General features: G+C 38.8%; 1 protein-coding gene across 1 annotated transcript in view; it reads left to right on the top strand.

The window, feature by feature from the left end:
- The first annotated feature begins 871 nt into the window (after positions 1 to 871).
- TSC22D2 (TSC22 domain family member 2) overlaps positions 872 to 20416 on the top strand; it is a 49111-nt gene continuing 29566 nt past the window's right edge. Inside the window, 3 exon segments of the mRNA XM_021685977.2 lie at positions 872 to 1701; positions 1703 to 3261; positions 14654 to 14725. Coding sequence (XP_021541652.1) covers positions 1294 to 1701; positions 1703 to 3261; positions 14654 to 14725 — 2039 coding nt within the window. The 5' untranslated portion in view covers positions 872 to 1293.

The raw sequence follows: 20416 nt of genomic DNA, 5'->3' as shown, positions 1-20416 counted from the left end.
TTAAATAAAAAAACCGCCCCCCTTTTTTAACCTTTAGTCCCGCCCACCGTCCCCCCCCCCCCCCCCCCCCCCCCCCGAAACTGCAGGAAACCGGCGGGGGCGGGGCGGTGACGTCACGACGCCGGTGCGTCACGGAACGGCGGCGGCTGCGGCGCTGGCGGTGGCTGCGGCAGCGGCGGCATTTTAGTCGACAGCGGCGGCGGCAGCGGGGCCGCTGCTCCTCCCAGCATCCCTGGCGCGGCCATTTCAGCCCCATCTTGGCCGAGGGGAGGGAGCTGCAGCCGCCGCTTCAGCAGTTTGAATTTCAGTTTCTCCAGGGTCTGCGAACCGGGCGCACCGAGGAGGAGCCGAAAAAGCTACCACCGCTACCTCACACAGCCGGAGCGCTTCCGCTCGCCGGCCAGCCAGGCGGCTGCCGCCACCACCGCGCCGCCGCCGCCGCCGCCGCCCCTCACTCTTCTCAGGAGCCGCGAGGGGAGGCCGAGACCGCCGCCGCCGCCCGCGGGGTGGCTCCCCCTGTAAGGGGAGGACCGAGCCGGCTTTCCCCTCCCCCGGAGCGGGTTTCCGCCAGAGACAGCCGACATGTCCCTGGGGCTGAGCTCCGGCTAAAGCCGGGGAGGGGGCCGCCCGCCCGCGCCGAAGCTCCGCCGCCCGCCCGCGGGACCTTCAGCCAGCCCCAGCCCGCGGCTCCTGGCTGAATCCGGAATCCCCGGCGCCAGACTCGCCATTCCTTCCCCTTCTTCCCTCAGCGTCCGAGAGCCCAGAGCTGACGCCGGCACTGGCCTGAGGAGCCCGAGCGGGGCAGCACCGCCCCTCACGCCGCCGCCGCCGCCACCACCACCTCCTCCTCCCCTTCGCCCTCCCACTCCCACCCCCAGCCAAGGCCTGCTGACCGCGCCGAGCGCCGAGCGCCGAGCTAGACTGACCACGGCGGCCCCGGAGACGGGAGGAGGAAGCAGGCGGCCCGCCCCTGGGATCGCGCTCGCGCTCGCGCCGCCGCTGAGGGGATTGAATTGAGGCGCCGCGGCTGCGGGAGGCGAAAAGGAAGGAGGAGCCGCCGCGCGAGTGCGACGGGGGCAGAGCCGTAGAGATCGACTCAGAAGGAAACGGGGAGGAGGATGTCTCACAGAGCGGCCAGCGTCCGGATCAGCCAGTGACTCTTAACAGCGGCGGGCCTCAGACCCCAGCGCGGACTCGGACTTTGTCTTTGGGGGCCCCTGCTTTGCCCTTCCTGGTTTCCGGCAAGATCGCAGAGGAGCCGGCGTGCCTCTCTGCCCTCCAGCCTTCCTCACCATGTCCAAGATGCCGGCCAAGAAGAAGAGCTGCTTCCAGATCACTAGTGTCACCACGGCTCAGGTGGCCACTAGCATCACCGAGGACACTGAGAGCCTGGACGACCCGGACGAGTCACGTACAGAGGACGTCTCCTCCGAAATATTCGACGTTTCTCGGGCCACGGATTATGGCCCTGAGGAGGTCTGCGAGCGCAGCTCCTCCGAAGAGACACTCAACAATGTTGGGGATGCAGAGACTCCCGGGACCGTCTCTCCAAACCTCCTCCTGGACGGGCAGCTGGCGGCCGCGGCGGGTGCTCCCGCCAACGGAGGAGGAGCCCTTTCGGCCCGGAGCGTGGCTGGGGCGCTGGCCAGTACCCTGGCGGCGGCCGCCACCTCGGCCCCCTCTTCGGGGGCACCCGGCGCCCCCCCCGGTCACGGGCTCGTCTGCCGGGCCAGGGACCGCAGCCCCATCACAGCCCCCCACCACTTGTTCCCGTTTTCGCGTGATCAAGCTGGACCACGGGAGCGGGGAGCCCTACCGCCGCGGCCGATGGACGTGTATGGAATACTATGAGCGGGATTCAGACAGCAGCGTCCTGACCAGGTCTGGGGATTGCATTAGGCACAGCAATACTTTTGACCAGACTGCGGAGCGGGACAGCGGCCTGGGCGCCACCGGAGGGTCGGTGGTGGTGGTGGTGGCCTCCATGCAGGGGGCGCACGGGCCCGACTCGGGAACTGACAGTTCCTTGACTGCTGTGTCACAGCTACCCCCGTCGGAGAAAATGAGCCAGCCCGCCCCGGCCCAGCCGCAGAGTTTTGGCGTTGGGCAGCCACAGCCACCGCCGCCCGTAGGTGGGGCTGTGGTTCAAAGCGCGGCTCCAGTGCCGCCGTTCCCGGGAGCCGCGGCCGGGCCTCAGCAAATGATGGCAGCCCCGCAGCCAAGCCAGCCCCAGGGAACCGGCCCCGGCGTCCTCCCGCAGGGGCCCAATGGACAGGGGCTGCCGCTGACGAATGTAACCCTGACGCAGCCAGGCGTGCCCCTGCCGCAGCAGCCGGGCCCCGCCGTCGGCGCTCCTACGACGCAGCCGCCCCAGCCGTTCGCGTACCCTCAGCTACCGCCTGGGCATTTGCTGCCAGTCCAGCCCGCGGGTCAGAGTGAGTACCTACAGCAGCACGTGGCCGGCCTGCAGCCGCCAAGCCCCGCGCAGCCCTCGTCCACCGGCGCCGGAGCGAGCCTCGCCACGGCTGCCAGCCTTCCAGTGGGCACCGGCCCGAATGCCTCCTCGGTGGGTGCGCAGATAATGGGCGTGTCTTCCTTGCCCAGTGAAGCCGTGGCCCCGGGGCCGGGACCCGCGCCAGGCGGACAGGCCGCGCCTGGTCAGCCGGCCGGAGTGCCCTTGGCTGCTGTGGGATGCGCCGTGCCGCCGGGCCTGGTCCCCCCTGGGACCGGACAGCCCCAGTCCGTGCCTCCGCCGCAGATGGGTGGCAGTGGTGCGCCGTCAGCCGTGCCTGGCGGCCCCCACGCCGTGCTGCCCGGAGTTCCAAACGTGCCTGCAGCCGTGCCCGCTCCAAGCGTGCCTAGTGTGTCTACCACCTCTGTTACTATGCCAAATGTACCCGCGCCTCTGGTCCAGTCGCAGCAGCTGAGCAGCCATACGCCAGTCAGCAGGAGCAGCAGCATAATCCAGCATGTTGGGCTGCCCTTAGCGCAAGGCACACCCAGTGCACCAACAAGTCTACCACAGTCTGACCTAAGCCAGTTTCAGACTCAGACCCAACCTTTAGTCGGGCATGTTGACGATACTAGAAGAAAATCAGAACCCCTACCTCAACCACCACTTTCTCTCATTGCTGAAAATAAGCCTGTTGTGAAGCCTCCTGTTGCAGATGCCCTGGCAAACCCCCTTCAGTTAACACCTATGAACAGTCTCGCCACCTCTGTATTCAGCATAGCTATTCCTGTTGATGGTGATGAAGACAGGTATGGAAATCTTACTTAAAATATTTGATAGGAGTGCTTGACCAAACATTGTAGTTTAGAATGCAACTTAAGAGTTCTTTTTTCAATTTGAGGCCCTTAGCGTTTTTAAACTTAGCTTGTGTTTAGTAAGTTTAGTTTGTGTTTAGTAAGATTGATTTGTCAGTTCTTGAAAATGCATTCGTTTAGATTGCTAATATAAAGGTGTAATGAGAGAATTGGTCTTGTCACAGTCATTTAAAAGCACTGAATTGGATAAGGACACAACATTTGTTCATTCAAAAAAGGTGGATTTAAGCTTAATTCTCTCGATTTACAGGTGGTAACTAGTAGATTATGCCCCAGAAGATTGTCCTTTTCTTAGGTAACAATCGCACTTGAACCCTTAGGGCAGAGAGTTTTGTCAGTGTGAGTTTGGAGACTAAGACGTAAAATCAGAAGTTTCCCATTCTGGAAAACCAGAGGTCCTCTACAGTAGGGAAAGATCCATGTAAGGAATCTCCTCCAGTGTATCTGCAAAGGCTGGAGAGAGAATGGTGAAATGTCAAGTCTGGCTTTGAAGATCATATCGTCCTCCAGCCTTTTAAATAAAAGAACATGGAAGGTCAGGAGGCTTCCCAGTGACTTCGTTAAGATCTTTTTTTTTTTTTTTTTTTTTTGAAGTAAAAAGTGTATTGGAAAGATGTTATCTTCCATCAGTAGTTTTTTAACTATGGAAAGGGAGATATGAAGTAAGACTCTTTGACAGTAGTAAAAGCTACAGTTCTTGAAATTAGAGTAATTTTATAGTAAAAGTGTTAACAGTTGTCAACAATTGGCTCCCTCTGTTTAAGGGATGCTTTTTTAATGGTTTAAGTGAAAATTGGTGTATTGCCATTACCAATTCTACAACAGTTGATGTTTGGTTATGGTTCAGTGAGGATTTTTAAGTGGTTTTCAGGAAATGTCACAGGAAAATTTGACATGTTGCAAATTTTTAAAAACCAACTTGTTACAAAGCTTTAAAATTACATTTAAAAATTAGAAAGTTTCAGGTACTTTACAGTTAGGCATTTATTTGCTGGGTTTTTTGTTTTGAGCGAGGTTAATTTTAGATGTGTTAAAAGATAATTTTATGGATTTCTAGAATAATTGGTATGTAGAACCATGAGATCTGTTGAAGGTTTTTTCTGTTTCTTCTGAGTTCCTTCACATTCTTAACTTTTCATTTCTAATTAGCCTTGTATTTTTGTTATATACTTCTGTTGGTTTGAAAAATGCTCACTGAAATCATCTCCTCTGCTTTTTGTAATTCAAAGTTCATATTTTTTTGTAGGTGACTTGCTTGTTGGGAGTCTTTTTTCCATTTGAGAACTCTTAGAGAATACCACGTATCCATAAGTGAGCTCAGCTAGCTAGTCATTGAGAAATTTTATATGGATGGGACTACCAAGTAAAGAAACTGATTCCACAAGCCATTCAGAAAAATCCCTCCTTACATCTCCCATATTTCACTTTTCACACATGGGGCACACCTGAAATGCAGATTGTTTGTTTATTCATCTTTTGTAAGAGGCAACAGATATCTTCCCTTTTCTAGCTGCCAGAAGCCAATTTTTTCTGATGGGTTGGTAAATAACCATTTGCTTGCCTCTCTGTTCCTGTTGTATATTGCCTCCATATTTCAAGAAATGATGAGTGGTTTCCCAAACCACACCCACCTGCTTGTAAAACACATGCACATCTATGAATGAAGAATGTATTTTTCTCTCCTCTTCACAACTCTTTCAGTTTACAAAATAGGCAGTTACATTCCCCAGAACTTAAATATAATGATGTGGCATGGAGCAGACAGATCCATTGACAAATGGAAACTCTGGGATGTATTCTTTAGGGTACGACCTCAAAGATAAAATTATTTATCCTCTTTATTAAAAGGTTAATAATTTTAAGAATTTATTTCGGAAGGTTAATGAGCTACAGATACTACCGCATTTGTTCTTATCAGTTGGCAATAGTTAATCCAGTGCAGGGGTTTTGATGTGTGTGCAGTCCTATATTAAATATGGTCCTTCCCTCCCCCACCCAGTCTTCTAAAATCTGCATTACTTACCAGTGTGCATTTCTAATTTTTGTTACAGTCTTTCATTGGTTTTTAATTTAACATGCTAGTTTTCAAGATGTAATCTTACACATTTGACTATTTTGTCACTGGACCAACACACCTGGTGAAGGAATAAATCCATTAAGTAGAAATAGTGTTTTGTTTTGTTTTTGTTTTTAATGGAAAGCCTTTGTGAAAGAGGGCATTTTAAATTGTATGCTTGAAATTAAATAACACAGTTTTTCTAGGCATATGTTTAAATTACTAAGATGACTATTTTTGAGGAAACTGTACCAACAAAAATCATACTTTTTATATGGTGATTTGGGGTTGCCTTCTTAAATTAAAATCTGCATACAATTTTAGTTGCAGTCATTCAAATGCAAAATAAAACATTGGAGTGAGAGGTTTTGAGTAATTATGACTTTAACTTTGTGAATAGGTTGAAAATTTCAGATCCTGAAAATTTCAGATCCTAAAAATTTGTAAACAGTTTGCTTTTTTTTAAAGTTAATATGTTAGTAAACATAGTCTAGTTCTTTGAGAAAAGGAAGGAAAATGGAAGATTAACAAAAATGATTGAGGTTCTTTAGTTTGATATATTAAAAACCCTATCTGTGGTTTTGGCTCCATTACCTTTTACAAAGCTTCATTTTGAGACTTATTTATTTTGAAAGAAGATTTATAAATACATTTTAATAATATACCTTTAAAAGGGCTGACGGTTATATATAGAAAGCAAGAAAATGTTTTAAATTTCAGTTAACACTGCCTGTTGACTCTATATTATTAATTGCCATAAAGTTTATATATTTTAGCCTTTCTCACTGGAAAGGCTTATAGTCGATGATTCTTCAAACGGATTTTGTGTAAACTGGAGATATAATAATGGTTGAAAATATAGTTCATAAAAAGCCACTTTTATACTGAAAGTTTAAAAATTTGTTTAAATTACGACACACTTAACAGACTCCTTTCTGGTAAATGGGGAGAGGTGCAAAATATTACTGGCCCTTTTGGAAAGGGAACACAGTACAGATCGTTTTCCACAGATAGCTGACCAGTGTGAACTCTGTAGGCCACATTCCAGGAACTCTTATGAATGGCTGCAATTGTGAACTGTCAGCTACAACCAAAAGATTGTTGAAAACCTGATTGTAAGGATCCCTTAGTGGCAAATATCTTTGTATCTTGTTAATGGTTTTATTTGTGTAGTTTGCTAATGACTACTGGTTAAGTATTACAAATTGTGAATGTTAAAGTGGTGTATCCTGGTATGTGCTATAAATACACAAATTTTGTTTGTACAAATATATATATATGTATATATATATCTCTCTCAAATATACACACACATACTTGAGCAGGTTTTTTTAACTTGATGGTTAAGTGAGAAGATTATGTAAATGTATATTAAGAGATAGAACTGTCACTCTTACCTTTATTGTAAAATCTATAGATACTTATTAGAGCTCTAAAAGTCTCACTGCATTTAGTCTTTACAAATGAAAGCTCCTTAGTTGAATCTGTATTTCTTGGGAGCTTATGTTTATCGATAATGAATTGTGGAGGTAATTTTGCCCTTCCAGCTTTACAGTTGACGTTTAAATCACACACTACATATTATCCTATGTACTCTTACCAAGGATTTTATAATCAAAGTGTGAAATCCTGTGTATGAATGACATTATTATTTAGTATAAAAACTGATAATTGATGGATTCATCAGAGTGCCAGGCTGATTACTAAAATATACTTTAGTCATGAACATGGCTCTAAGTAAAGGAAATTATCATAGATTTCCAAAAGATGGATGGTCCAAAAGTGTATCAGTAGGGAGTATGGCGCCTTTTTTTTTTTTTTTTTTTAACAGTGCCATATATATTATTCAAAATTTTGTATGAACTAAATTCTATAGGCTGAACATTGGTAACCTTTAGTAAACATAAGAGTTTATATGTGTGTGGGTAAGACACATACTATGTTAGTAACACTATCTTTTCCTTGTAGGGGAAGTAGGGTATCTTGAACTAAATTGCTTTTATGAGAAGTCATTTTTTTATAGTACTGATACTGTGGTGTATATGTTTTCTACTTCCTGAGAATAAGTGTAATGTTAATCTGTTCTTTGAGAATTCTGATAGCACTAATTTGGAAATAGTAAAATGTGATAGTGGGTTCATGGATCTGGTACTTGCTAATTTGGAATAGAGTTTAGTCCTTCTGTGCACCAGAAGAAATTGGAAGTAGTCATGGGCTTTAGTGTTCTAGTAACAAAGAGCACCCCCAACAATCAGATGGTAAAGAAACCAAAATTAGTCTCTTTATTGAGGAATGATTGTTAGGGGAGTATAAAAAGATCTTGACTTTTCTTACCTAAAATAGCAGAAGTTGGGGCGGGAGGAGGTAGAGGGTGATGGCAGGTAACCAAGACAGAAAAACATACAGTGAAATGACATGAAATATGGTTTCAGAAGGAATAGGAATACTTGTTACTAGTGAAGAAAAGGCATCTAATTCCTTTTTTAAATAATTGTTTTAGACCAGTATGTATTTCCTTTTTGAACAGATACTGTTTATTTCTTAATTGCATTACTCTTTAAATATTCTTTAAGTATGAGGAAGAGAGGGTTTATAAAAACAGATTTGTCTGGTTAAATGTAGCCTGAATGATGATGTTCCCTAAGTAATTTCTTACTAATGGGAAGAACAGATTTCTAATTTAAAAAACCTTAATAGTTAACAGTATTTAAGGGGTATGTGTAGCAAAATTCCTGAATTGGAATAAATCTCTTAACTTAGTTCTTTATACTAAACCAAATGGACTTGTGATTTGAGGCTGCTCTTTTATGTGGTATAATAAAATTACTGTATCCACAAAGAATGTGCATACCTGAATCATTGGTATAATTTGGGTCTGTCCCACAGCAATTCTTGAACATACCAAATGACTCAATATTTGTGACATTCTTAATCTGGCATGGCTTAGGGCAAAAACCCCTCCGTAAAGATTTAAGAACAGTAACCAATTCATATCATTCCTGTACATCATTACGTTACTTTCATAATATATTTTAATGTATACATTTCAAATTTGGCTGGTAATATTAAGAATATATTAATCTGCTTTTATCTCTAAAAAGTATATTCATAATTTCTGCTTTTAAATCAGGTGAATTAAATTTCATGCATGCTTCTCTGGATTGCTTACCTCTCACATTTAAAGCCCAAAATTAGATTTCAGTATTTAGTTTTATTTCTTTGTACTGAACTAACATTTGTTAAAAAGAATGGACTCTCATTAAGTTATACATTTATATGTGATGGTTATGTGAAAATTCTGCAGATCACTGAGTAATAATTTTAATAGTGTTTACCTAGGACATGGACTATTAGTGCCTTGCTAATTGGAGTAAGCAAGACAAATAAGTGAAGTCCGAATGTTAAATTACTTAAAGCCTCCTTTCCTCATAAGCTTTCACTAAAATTTGATGAAGAATATTAATATATAGAAGAGAAACTGTAATTAATGTGTCAATTATTGTAAATAATGCTGGTGTATTTTAAATGTTATTTTTAATGTGTTAGGCAATCCCTCTTCATTATTAAACAAGAAAATTGTTTAATCTGTGAATGAAAGATACCCAAAGCAAAGTTTAAAACCAACTAGTTTCTAAAGGAGAATTAGAATTAAGTTTTACTAAATAGTTTTGTAAGTTAATCTGAAACCCGTCCTTGCTTCGTATTTGGTCTACCTAGCTTTTGAAAACAAAACAAAAACAAAAAAGGAGAGGGAGGCTCTTGGTCAAATAAAATCAGTAGTGTGCTTAATTATGTATTAGCATATTGTATGAATGACCATTACAGACAGTGGAGTTGGATATGCCTGGGCTGAAATCCCAACTGTGCTGCATATTTGAGGCATTTGACCTTCAGGTGGTTATTTAGCCTTATAAGCCCTTTGTTTCCCCATATGAAAAATGGGGATAATACCTGTGTTGGAAAGTTTGAGAGGATTAAATGAGGTATGCAAATAATTTGTAAACAGTCCATATATAATATGGTATGTATGGCAAGCATACATTACAGAAATGTTAGTATTTCGTTGTCCACAAACTGTTCTCCCAGATCACACCTTATCATGCTATAAATCATACCAAGAGTCTTCAGTTTTGATCTGAAAGTGTAATTACATGGTATATGGATGTAATAAGAGAAAGGGAGACATTGTTTTAGGCCAGAAAAGTCATGATGTTGTAAAACATATAGCAGTTGGGTTCTAATCCTGGCTTTTCTGCCACTTAATTTCTTTAGTTAAGTCTTTTAACTTATCTCAGTTTTCCTCATTTTAATGTTAGAATTTGAGACTTGGTCAGATTTTTAAGGTTCCCTGTGTATGACTCGGTACATTTAGACATGTTTCATAAGAGAGCTGCCAACTTAAACCTTCCTGCCACCAGACTATCATGTGACAAAAAACAAAACAAAAACGAAGCTTGCCAGATACTCATCAAGTAGGTTGAATACCCAAGAAAACATTTAAAGTGACAGTATGTCAGTCATTCAACTTTCTTTGTGTTCTCTGAACAGTAAGTTCTGGAATACAGAAAAGACTATCCTACCCTCCCAAGATCTCAGATTATATGAAAATAATTATCAAATATATACTTTCATATACATTATAGACTGTGATGGAGTAAAATAATAAGGTACTAATTGGAACAGCTTAGGACATAAGGTCAGTTTTGGTATGGGGAGGAAATGGACTGATTTCTGTTTAAAATTAATTTATTAACTGCATAGGTAATACGTTTATACAGTTCTAAATATATGAGTGTAAGCTGAAAGCCTCTCTGCACCTCTATCCTCCAGCCACCCAATTTCTGTCCTCAGCATCAACCCATTATTACTTGTGCATTCTTCTGAAGCTAACTCTTGGTCTGAATCTTAAAAGGGGTCACCATTAAGAGAAAGGGATGATTTTCTGAGTAGAGGAGAATGGCAGTTTGTGTAACAGTGTGGAAGAATGAGATGTCAGATTTGGGAAATGATGTGATTAATTTGACAGGAACCAGAGTGAAGGGCTTAAATGTCATGGTGAGAAATTGAGATTTTTTTTTTTTTATCAGAAGTTTATGGTTGCTGTTAAAGGTGTTTCTTGAAGCTTTTATTGTTAAAGTAGTGTGTATCTTGGAACCATTTCAGTACCCTTTTCAGTGATTATTGTATTTTTAATTAAAATCTTGCGATAAAGTTGTATAATAAGGAAATCCTGGGGGAGCTCTGAGTCCCAGAAGTCAGAATTCTTATCCAATGGAATGTACTAAATAGCTTGGTATATACCTAGCTCTAAGTTAAATATTCTGTTTGCCTCAATATTATCTTAAGAATGATGAAATATTTGGTGTATGTTAAGATACTCTACTAAAAGTTGATTTTTATATAGCATGATTTGAAAACTAATCCTATATTAAACAACAAACCAAGCTTAATTTTGTCAGGCTTTATGTATGCATAATCTCATTTGAGCTTTTTGGCAACTGTAAGGAAGTGTTCCTCCCCTTTTTATGGATTAAGGAAACTGAGGCTTTGAGGATTTGAATCACATAGTTACTGAGTAACATAATATATATTCAGACTTACGCCTTCTGACTCCAAAGCCAGTGCTCTTGGATATTTCCAGAGTTACTTTTGTTTTATTAATTTGCTGACTATAAGACAGGAGGAAGGAAAAGCTACTGTAGCTACTGATCTGTTGTGTTGTAACCCTTTACCTAAAGGATATTTTTAATCATTTTAAATCCTTAGATAATAATGTTGGAGATGGCCCTTGTTCCTCTGCTTATTGTGTTTCCCTGGTTTCTATTTAGAGATTGCTAAAATTGAGTTTTGACATAAGGGAAGAAAGTATTTGCTGAGTTCAAGGCTCATGTACCTCATCCTTTAAGCTTCAACGATTTTCATAGCTTAGTTTTGAGGTGTAGTATATGTATGTTTTTCCTCTCTGTTACAGTTACCCTACAAAGATAGTATCTTACCAAAGCAGGTCAATGTATGTCACATTTGAGTCACTCTGTGATGTACTACTTTCATGTACTTAGAAATTAATAGGACGGGTTATTTAGTATATAAAGTCAGGAGGAAGAGGATATGTTTTGTTCATTGGTTTTGAAAAATGTCCACAACATGTGCCCTCCTTAATAAAAAGAAAAATGTCCACAAATGGGAAAACAGCATTTTCATACAATTCAGAATAAACCACACCTCAGTCTCCCTAAGAAGTGCTTTGTTGGCTTTATATTTAGATTAGTAGTTAACATTGACATCAAATACGTTATTAGAAAACTGGTTTCAAAATTTTATTTCTTGGGCAGAAGAGAATTTGTGACCAAAGTTGCATAAAATTCAGTACTTCTAATAAATTTTTAATGATGTCAGTTGCGACTTGGTGCCTTCAGATTACATAGACTATATAACCTTGAAATGATCTCAATTAACCGTGTTTTCCTTGGACTATTAATTTCCTCAATTTTATGCCATTCCAAAACAGAAGTCTTTGATGATAAAGCCCTTCAGTATTTACAAATGGCTCTTTTGAAGTTCTTGATCAGCTAGGTTTTACAGACTTCTTTAATCTATACCTGTTAATCAATGTTTTGAGGCTAATTGTTGCTGTTTGCTAAAAATCCCTCAAGTTTATGGAAGACATCCCTGCTGAAGTATTCGAGAAACCAAAAATGTCATATTTTATAAGCCTGTCTAAATGTTTATCCGTGGAATCTAGACTATTTAAATTTTTCCAGAGTACATAGATTGTATTACTCCATATGGCTTCTTCATTTTGAATGTATGTAGAAAGTGATTCACTGCCAGCTTTTGCAACCTAAATGTATTTGTTCTGACATGTTCTGAAGACTTTAGGTCCATTTATAGTATTTTATTTCATAGGTTCCTTTTTTGCCCCAAGATACACAACTAACTGCAGATATGTTCTTTTTTCACTTCTACATTTGACTTATGAGAAACATTTCATTTTTAGAGTCTGTGCTATAAAAATGCTAGAATCTCATAACTTAAAGTCATATGATTTCATTTAAAACCCAATTTATTTGGCATATGAATTTGATTCAAATTAAATATGTGTGTATGTATTTTTCCAAAGTCAGAGGATCTGAAGTTTTTTTAAAGAATGTCATCCTTATAAATATATTGTAACTCTTTAATGAATTTTAAATTCCAGACTTGCAGAATAACCTCCAGGTTTACTCTTTGTTGTTCTGTCATATTTACTACTTTCCTCTTTGAGTCACTGTTTTAAATCCAAGGTCTCCAAACCTGTGTGAATAGCAAACTTGTCCCCATATGGTCCTGGGTAAGCCTGGTTTAAAAAAAAAAAAAGCCAATCGATTTTCTTCAGTTGGTTCAGTTGACTTTCATTTAAATTGATAGACTGATTTCCAAGTACAGTGAAAAAAAGGGCCTGCCAAATATATCTTGAAAGGATACAAGCTGTTAAATAAACAGTAGTTAGCAGCCTCTTAATCCTTGATATTAGCAGGTCTAATCAATATATTTGATTACCTTGGACCTAGTCTAGAGAAAAATAGAGAAAGGGTTAAAAGCATAGAAAGGAGTTAAAGTAGGTAGAGCAAAGAGAAGTACGTATACTGAAGATGCCAATTAATCAAATAGTTGCTTTGGTGACACTCTGGCATCTAGTGTCTGCCTGCCTTTCCTAATTTTGGATCATCTAAGAGGTACCCTAGTGGTTAAAATAGAAAATGCCTTTTGTATTTTTAAAAAATTCAGTAGGTTAAGACAATGAGTCTTAATCTGAATTTTGAAATCATGGAATTCTGTTGAGTATTTGTTTTGCTTGTTGATCATTGATATTTGATTGCTATTCCAGTAGAATTTGGAAATAGTTTTCTTATTGTACTAGTAATATGGTAGGGACTCTTAAGGTGCTTGTGAGGGTCTCAGAATTGCCATGTTGTATTTGAACTTCATTTTGGTGATAAAATAATAGCTATTATTTATTGACTATAGACTATATATATATAAAGAGCTTTATATATAGTCTCAGTTCCTTAACCACTCTGCAAGGCTAGATCATAATATCACCATTTAACTGATAAAGAGACCTAGAGAGGTTAAAATTGAACTCCACTATATGTTTAGCATAGTAGTTTAAAAGCATAAACTCTAGGACCAGATTGTTACCTGCTAGCTCTGTGACATCAGGCAAATTACTTCTCTCTGACCCATTTCCTTATTGGTGAGATAGGAATAATAATAATAACACCTACCTCTTAGGGTTGTTGTAGAATTGCGTTAATAAATGTAAAACACTCAGAATAGTGCCTGGTATGTAATATGTATATAGCTTGCTGTTACTCTGCTACAGCGTGGGTCAAGGATTTTAGAGGTGATACGTCAAGTTTTTGTTAGCTCCCTAATGTACAGGTTGGGGTTGGGGAAACTACAGGAATATTCGGGGGAGCTATTAGCAGAGTTGTCATAAGTTTAAGTAGTCCCCTAAGAAACCACTCCAGAGATGTGAGGTGAATAGTGCATGCTGGGAGCTCGCCAGGATGAGCCCATCAGTTAAGATTCTGTGGTTATAGCCCTAGGGAATGTGTGTCCAGGGAATGGTAGAAATAGACGGTAATTAAGGTGTGGGAGCTCTTACCCCTTAAAGGGGCACTATACTAATGCAAGAAATCAGAAAGCTGCCATATAATTGCTGCACCATGTTTTGCCCTAATCCAGAGAAACCACACATAAATAAATGGATTATGAAAGTAGAAACCATGTCAAATCCAACCCAGAAAAGGACTCAATTGTTCATCATCAAACTCTGTCAAATAGATCCTGTGAAGAATTTTTATAATATGAAGGTGTAGCTTAATTTATTTTACATGAGTACTGTACCTGGGAACAGCTTTGCTAAACTGCTAAATGTTTAGAGACTTACAAAGGCATCTGATATAGAGTAGTGTTGATTAGGCTATGAACTGGTCACATACATGTCTAAACTTATGCGCACACACATAATTGGATGCTATTTTATCTGTATTATCCCTTTCTTTTAGAACTGTGATCCTGAATTGTTGTCAAGTCTGCTGGATTTCATCCAGTTTTTTAATTTCTTTCAAAATGTTTTTAAGCAAGCTTATGTAGTGTTGTTTTCCTTTTTACTAAAGCCATTACACTATATTAAAAATCTAAAATCTTCCATCTTTTTTTGAAAAGTAGTGATTTTACTGTACTTTCTCAACCTCATTTCCATTTGATTCTTGGATCTCACAGGAATCCTTCAACTGCTTTCTACCAAGCGTTCCATTTGAACACGTTTCAGGAATCAAAGAACCTCTTGGATAGGTATGAATACTTACATATGGAATGCATACATGCAAAAGTGTATGCATGAATTGCTTTGCACTGTACTGGTTTCTTATCATTAAACCTAAACTTTTTATGTCATTTTAGGGGGGGGGAAATCATGTGGTATCTAGCATGGGACAAAGCAGCAAAATAAACCAAAAGAGCAATCTATATTTTAAATAGAATATAAACATACTTTATTTTTTACTTCACTTTTAAGTATATTTACTTTTTTGAAGGACTTATATATTTCTCTTGAATTTTATTATATGAAATATCCACTTACCCTTGTATATTTTAATGTAAAAATTACTCTAAAATAAACAACAGTTAGTTTACTTTTGTCCTATTTTATACGATTTCTCTGTGAACGCCATAGTAACTCAAAGCAAAATGTTACTTCATACTAAGAAATTGGAAAAGGGACAAGACCAAGGTATCAAAGTGTAGTAGTCATTGTTTTATATTGTTGAGAAACTTTAACATCAAGCTTGTTTGTTAGATTCCCTAGACCTGCCTGCATTACTGTTTTGTAAACGCCTAAAACAGTTTTTCTCATAGAAATGTTACATAAATTTTGTTTTTAACTTTTTAAAATATAGAACGAAGTCTTAAGAGTTCATTTATAGCAAAAGATAATTTGGTTTATCTTTCTGCTTAACACACATTTTAAGTAGTATATGCTCTGTTCAGTTATTTTGGTGAATATTTATTAGCGCTCCATCATTCTGTGTTTAATGACTAGAACAAGCTCAAATGCTGTTTAAAAATTCACACAAAGCTTTGTTAGATTCTTTTAACTCTGCCTGGCAACGCATTTGTGTCCTCTGGCATAGTTTGGATACTACTCATGGACTTAACTCCATCTCTTTCATTAGAAAAGAGTATTGCTAAGTGCATGTACATGTCATGTTAAGACATGGTTTACATTACCTACAAATGGTAACAGTCTTTTAATTCTTGGGGTTGATTTGTTTGTGTGTCACTTAAAGAGATTTTCTAACAAATTATCTTTTCAGTGATATGTTCCTTAACTGAAAATGTTTTAAAATAGTTTCTTGTAGAACAAGAAGTTCTAAAATTTATAGGACAGTGATTATAATTTCAATTTTGAAATTGTACAGCTGTATCAATGTAAATTAAGACATAAATGTAAATTGTGACATGAAACAAGCATGAATGCTCAGTCATTCATATGGCTTATCTGATGTAGCCAGGGTGAGTACTTTCGGTTGTACTTTATACTTTTCCATTAGAAAAAGGAAAAATAACATTCTGTTTAGAAATGTAACAAGAATAGTTTTAGTTGTATGGTAATTTATTTCAAATAGCTAAATATTGTAAGCTACCATGATATCAATATAAACGAGAGCTATTATTTTCATCAGAACAATGTAGAAAGGTGTGAGCTTTATTTTTTATAATTTTGACTTAATATTAAAAGTTTTCTTTTGTTTCATTATAAAACAACCATAGAAGTTGCCTACTCATTATTTGTTGTTACAGCTAAATATTTCTTATCTGTTTTCCTTTTTAGATACAGAAATATTTAAGGTATCAGAAATGAGGCAAGTTGCTGTATCTGTAGTTTCTCATGGGTTGAAAGTATTTGCTCTTCTCCTTGAAGCCTGTCGTCCAGAGTCAAAGAAGTTAATAGCGTGTTAATAGTATGTGAATGCCAATCTATAATCAGAATTTATATTCTAGGTCAGCCATTCTTCAGTGTAAGTTGGCCCTTTGGTACCAAAGTGACAGGTCCAACCCAGTGCTAGTGGCTTCCTTTTAACTTTGCAATTAGCTTATTAAATTTTTAATTGAGGGGTGCCTGGCTAGCTCAGTTGGTGGAGCATGTGGCTCTTGATCTCGGGGTCATGAGTTTAAGCCCCATGTTGGGTGTAGAGATTACTTAAATAAAACTTAAAAAAAAATTGTTTCAATTGATAAGAGCAGTAGGCTAGCTTTATTAGTTCTAACTGTATGACCTCAGTTGGCAAATATCTACAGACTTTTTAGTAGGTGTATTAGCAAATAAAGTATTATGGGATTATACATTCTTTTTCATTGCAGACAGGGTTGAAGATTTATGTGTGTTAAGCTTTAAAAGATATTAAATATAACTTCTCCTGACCATGTTTATGTTAGATTTCACCAAATTGCCTTGTTCATTTTTTTGTTATAAATTACGGATTTTTAAAACAATTTTACTAATTTGGCAAATAAGTATTTTGCAGGGATGGTTCTGTTAAGCAGAGCCATTCAGGAGTTTAAGGAGATGTAAATCCCTTACATTATCTACTTAGTTTGAGGTATAAAATTGCTTTTCAGTATTGACAGATACCATAGTTCAGGCTCTTGTTTATGAAATCTTGGAATTCATTTTCAGTAGAGACAGCTTTTAAGCCCTGTCCAGTTTTCATTAAACCTGCCCTAAATAGCTGAAGATCCTTGATTTTGCCTTACTTGAAAGACTGGAATCTTTTTTTTTTTTTTTTCCCCAGGATTCTTTTAGCAGAGTATCTTTTAATCAAAATATAAGTAATTAATACACCTTTCCTACATTGACTCAGAGTTCCCTAATGGCCCCTTTGTTTCCTTCTCTATTTAAATTAGAAATTAGCAAATTGAGAAGCTTTTCACCTATTTGCCTCTGCCTGTATTTAGAAATTCTCTCTTTCCATTGATAGCCAATGCTTTATTCAGTTATTGCATTAAAGTTTAAGCTACTGTCAAGCCTTCCTTTCCCTTTTCCTGTAGGTGCTATCATTGTTCTCTGTCTTCCCCATTTGTCATTTGCAGAGTACTAAGGGAATCAAGCTGAAACCATTGCCAAACACAAGGACAATTGATACTGACAGCTCAAAAATAATACAGCCCTTTCTTAGGAAGTGCAGAATATTTGCATTCACTGTTTATTAAAATGAATAATGTAGTTTCAGTAATTAGCTTTCTGGAGATTATCTTACTATAGTGATAGTGATACTTAGTGATATTCTAGCCTATTGGCATTTCCGAATAGTAACTTTAAACTTTGACTTTCTACTTTTTTAAAGAACAGTTCTGAACTTAATTTTTGGCATTGCTTTGTTACATTGACAAAATTAGTTTAGAAACTTATTTTACTGATAACTGGGAAACAGGCTCTTGTTGGGAGTCCTTTGTCTGCAAAAAAGCTGAGGGTAAGAATTTATAGCAAACAAATTTACCTTCTAGTATATATTAGATCAGTAAGGTAAAGGAGCACTAGGGAGGAAGAAACTTTTGCTCAGGTAGACTAAAGGAAGAAATCAGGTAGCTTGTCAGGATTTAAACTTCATTGATGAACTATACATGCACTATTTCTACCTTAATGAAGAAAATGCATAAATGTAGTTAACAAATGAGAGTACAGTTGGCTAGGTACACTATCCCCATGAGTTGGCTTGTCCTTCCTTATGATAGCACCAGTATTTAAAGAGAAATGAATAAGGAAAGTAGTAGTGCACCTGGGTTATTAAAATGAATGTCCAAGTTGATGGTCTTTTTATTAGATACCTGATTTCACTTAAATTGTTTTGTCTTTTTTTTTTTAAACATTTTATTTACTTGACAGAGACATAGCGAGAGAGGGAAGGAACACAAGCTGGGGAGAGGGAGAAGCAGGCTTCCCGCAAAGCAGGGAGCCTGATGTGGGGCTCGATCCCAGGACCCTGGGATCATGACCTGAGCCGAAGGCAGATGCTTAATGACTGAGCCATCCAGGCGCCCCTTGTTTTGTCTTTTATAGTGATTATTCACTTGTATTTATTTATATCTAGTTTAAAAATTACTGGATTTTAAAAGTTCTTGTTTAAATCAAGTATTTTGTGTTAGAAGACAGGTATTCAGTATTTCCTATCATTGATCCTATGAGATTTCATTTTTGAAGTTAGGAGTAAATCAGAAATAAGCTGCTTATATGAGATCATTTGTTTTGTTTTATTCATCCTCCAAGAAGCTTGGGTACATCATTAACACCCACCAGTACTTGCTAACCCAGATGGTAAAACTCAGGTTGCAGAACTTGGCTAATCTAGTTTTTGAATGCTCAGTGATAAGACATTTTTTTAAGTATAATTTGTATCAGAAAGGTACACCATTTGTAAATGTACAGCTTAAACTGAACACACCTGTGTAACCGGGACCCAGATCAAGACACAAAATATTTTAAGCTCCTTATTTTGCGTCTGTCTTCTTTCACCCAATGTTTGAGATTCATCTATATGACTCCGCACAGTTGTAGATCTGAACTACAGTTGACTCGAACAATGTGGGGGTTGAGGGCACTGACGCCCGCCCCTGCGCGAAGTTGAAAATCCAAGTACAACTTTTGACTCCCCAAAAACTTAACTGCCTATAGCCTACTGTTGACTGGAAGCTTTACTGATATCAGTTAACACATAGTTTATGTTATATGTATTATATATTGTTTTCTTACAAATTAAGCTAGAGAAAATAAAATGTTATGAAAATCACAGAAAATACATTTATAGTACTGTAAAAAATTCATGTATGTTAATCACTGTGTTGACTTTGTTGTACACATGAAACTAAATAACTTGTCAACTGTACATCAATAAACATAGACAAATAAAATCTTTATCTGTACCCATGCAGTTCAAACCCATGTTGTTGAAGGGTCAACAGTACATAATTTTGTAGAATCACCATAGTGAGTTACTTGTTGGAGACTGTTACTAGTCAAATATTCTCTCCTTATTAGGAGATGTTCTCTACTTATTAGGAGTACCTTGAGGATATGAACCTGAACTATTTTGTAAGCACCCCAAATATATTCTCTAATAATTTGTACTTAGTACTTACATAATTTATTATGTGATTACATTTTGACTGACTTCAGTTACGGATACCCAATAGAGGATAATCAAAGACATGAAATTAGAGGACAAAGTTTTAGTGACCTGTCACCTTTTAGGACTGGATCTCAGATTTATATAAAAACCTTAAGGACATGCTTATAAAATGTTCAGACATTAAAACAGGAAGTTTTAGCTATTATTGGATGATAGCATTTATAAATTTAACAGTCTGAAGCATGTGAAGAAATTGAGAAATTGACGGAATTTATATGTTAATTCGGGAAAGTTGAAATTTCTCTGTTAAAAAGGTAGAGTAAAAAATACCTAGATGTATTAGTTGCCTGCGTTTTCTAATATTGATTAGCAGGTGACAGGCCTGTCACAAAAGCTAATGTCATTTTAGGCAATCTTTTTATAACTGGAAAAAACAGGAAAAAATGGTTACAGACCTATTGTAGTCCATTTCTATAGGATAGTTACTCTAAATACAAAGGTAACTAGAAACTACTTTCTTTATACTCTACCTAGATAGCCAGGGGGGTGTTTGAAGAGAGGTTTGAGCTTACTTTCTGCAAGTAGATGCATCCCTGCAAAATTGTCTTTCCATCACTACATATTAATATTAATACAATTAATAACTCTCTTCCTGACTCTGTCAAGAATGTTGACCTTGAATGAGGTGTAAAGCTAATTGCTTTTAAAATCCCTATTCTGTAGAGTTTTATTCCCTCCGGTTCTAAATGGGAAAGAAGAGGTAAGGAAAGCATTGGAATTGAGTTCCTTCTGTTTTGTCATTGTTGGCCATGATTATCAGAAAACCTGCAAGAGGGGTGCTTGGGTGGCTTAGTAGGTT

The sequence above is a fragment of the Neomonachus schauinslandi genome, chromosome 1, assembly GCF_002201575.2.
Source record: "Neomonachus schauinslandi chromosome 1, ASM220157v2, whole genome shotgun sequence".
NCBI lineage: Eukaryota > Metazoa > Chordata > Mammalia > Carnivora > Phocidae > Neomonachus > Neomonachus schauinslandi.
Note: the sequence above shows the minus strand (reverse complement) of the source record. Positions and strands in the feature narration are given on the sequence as shown.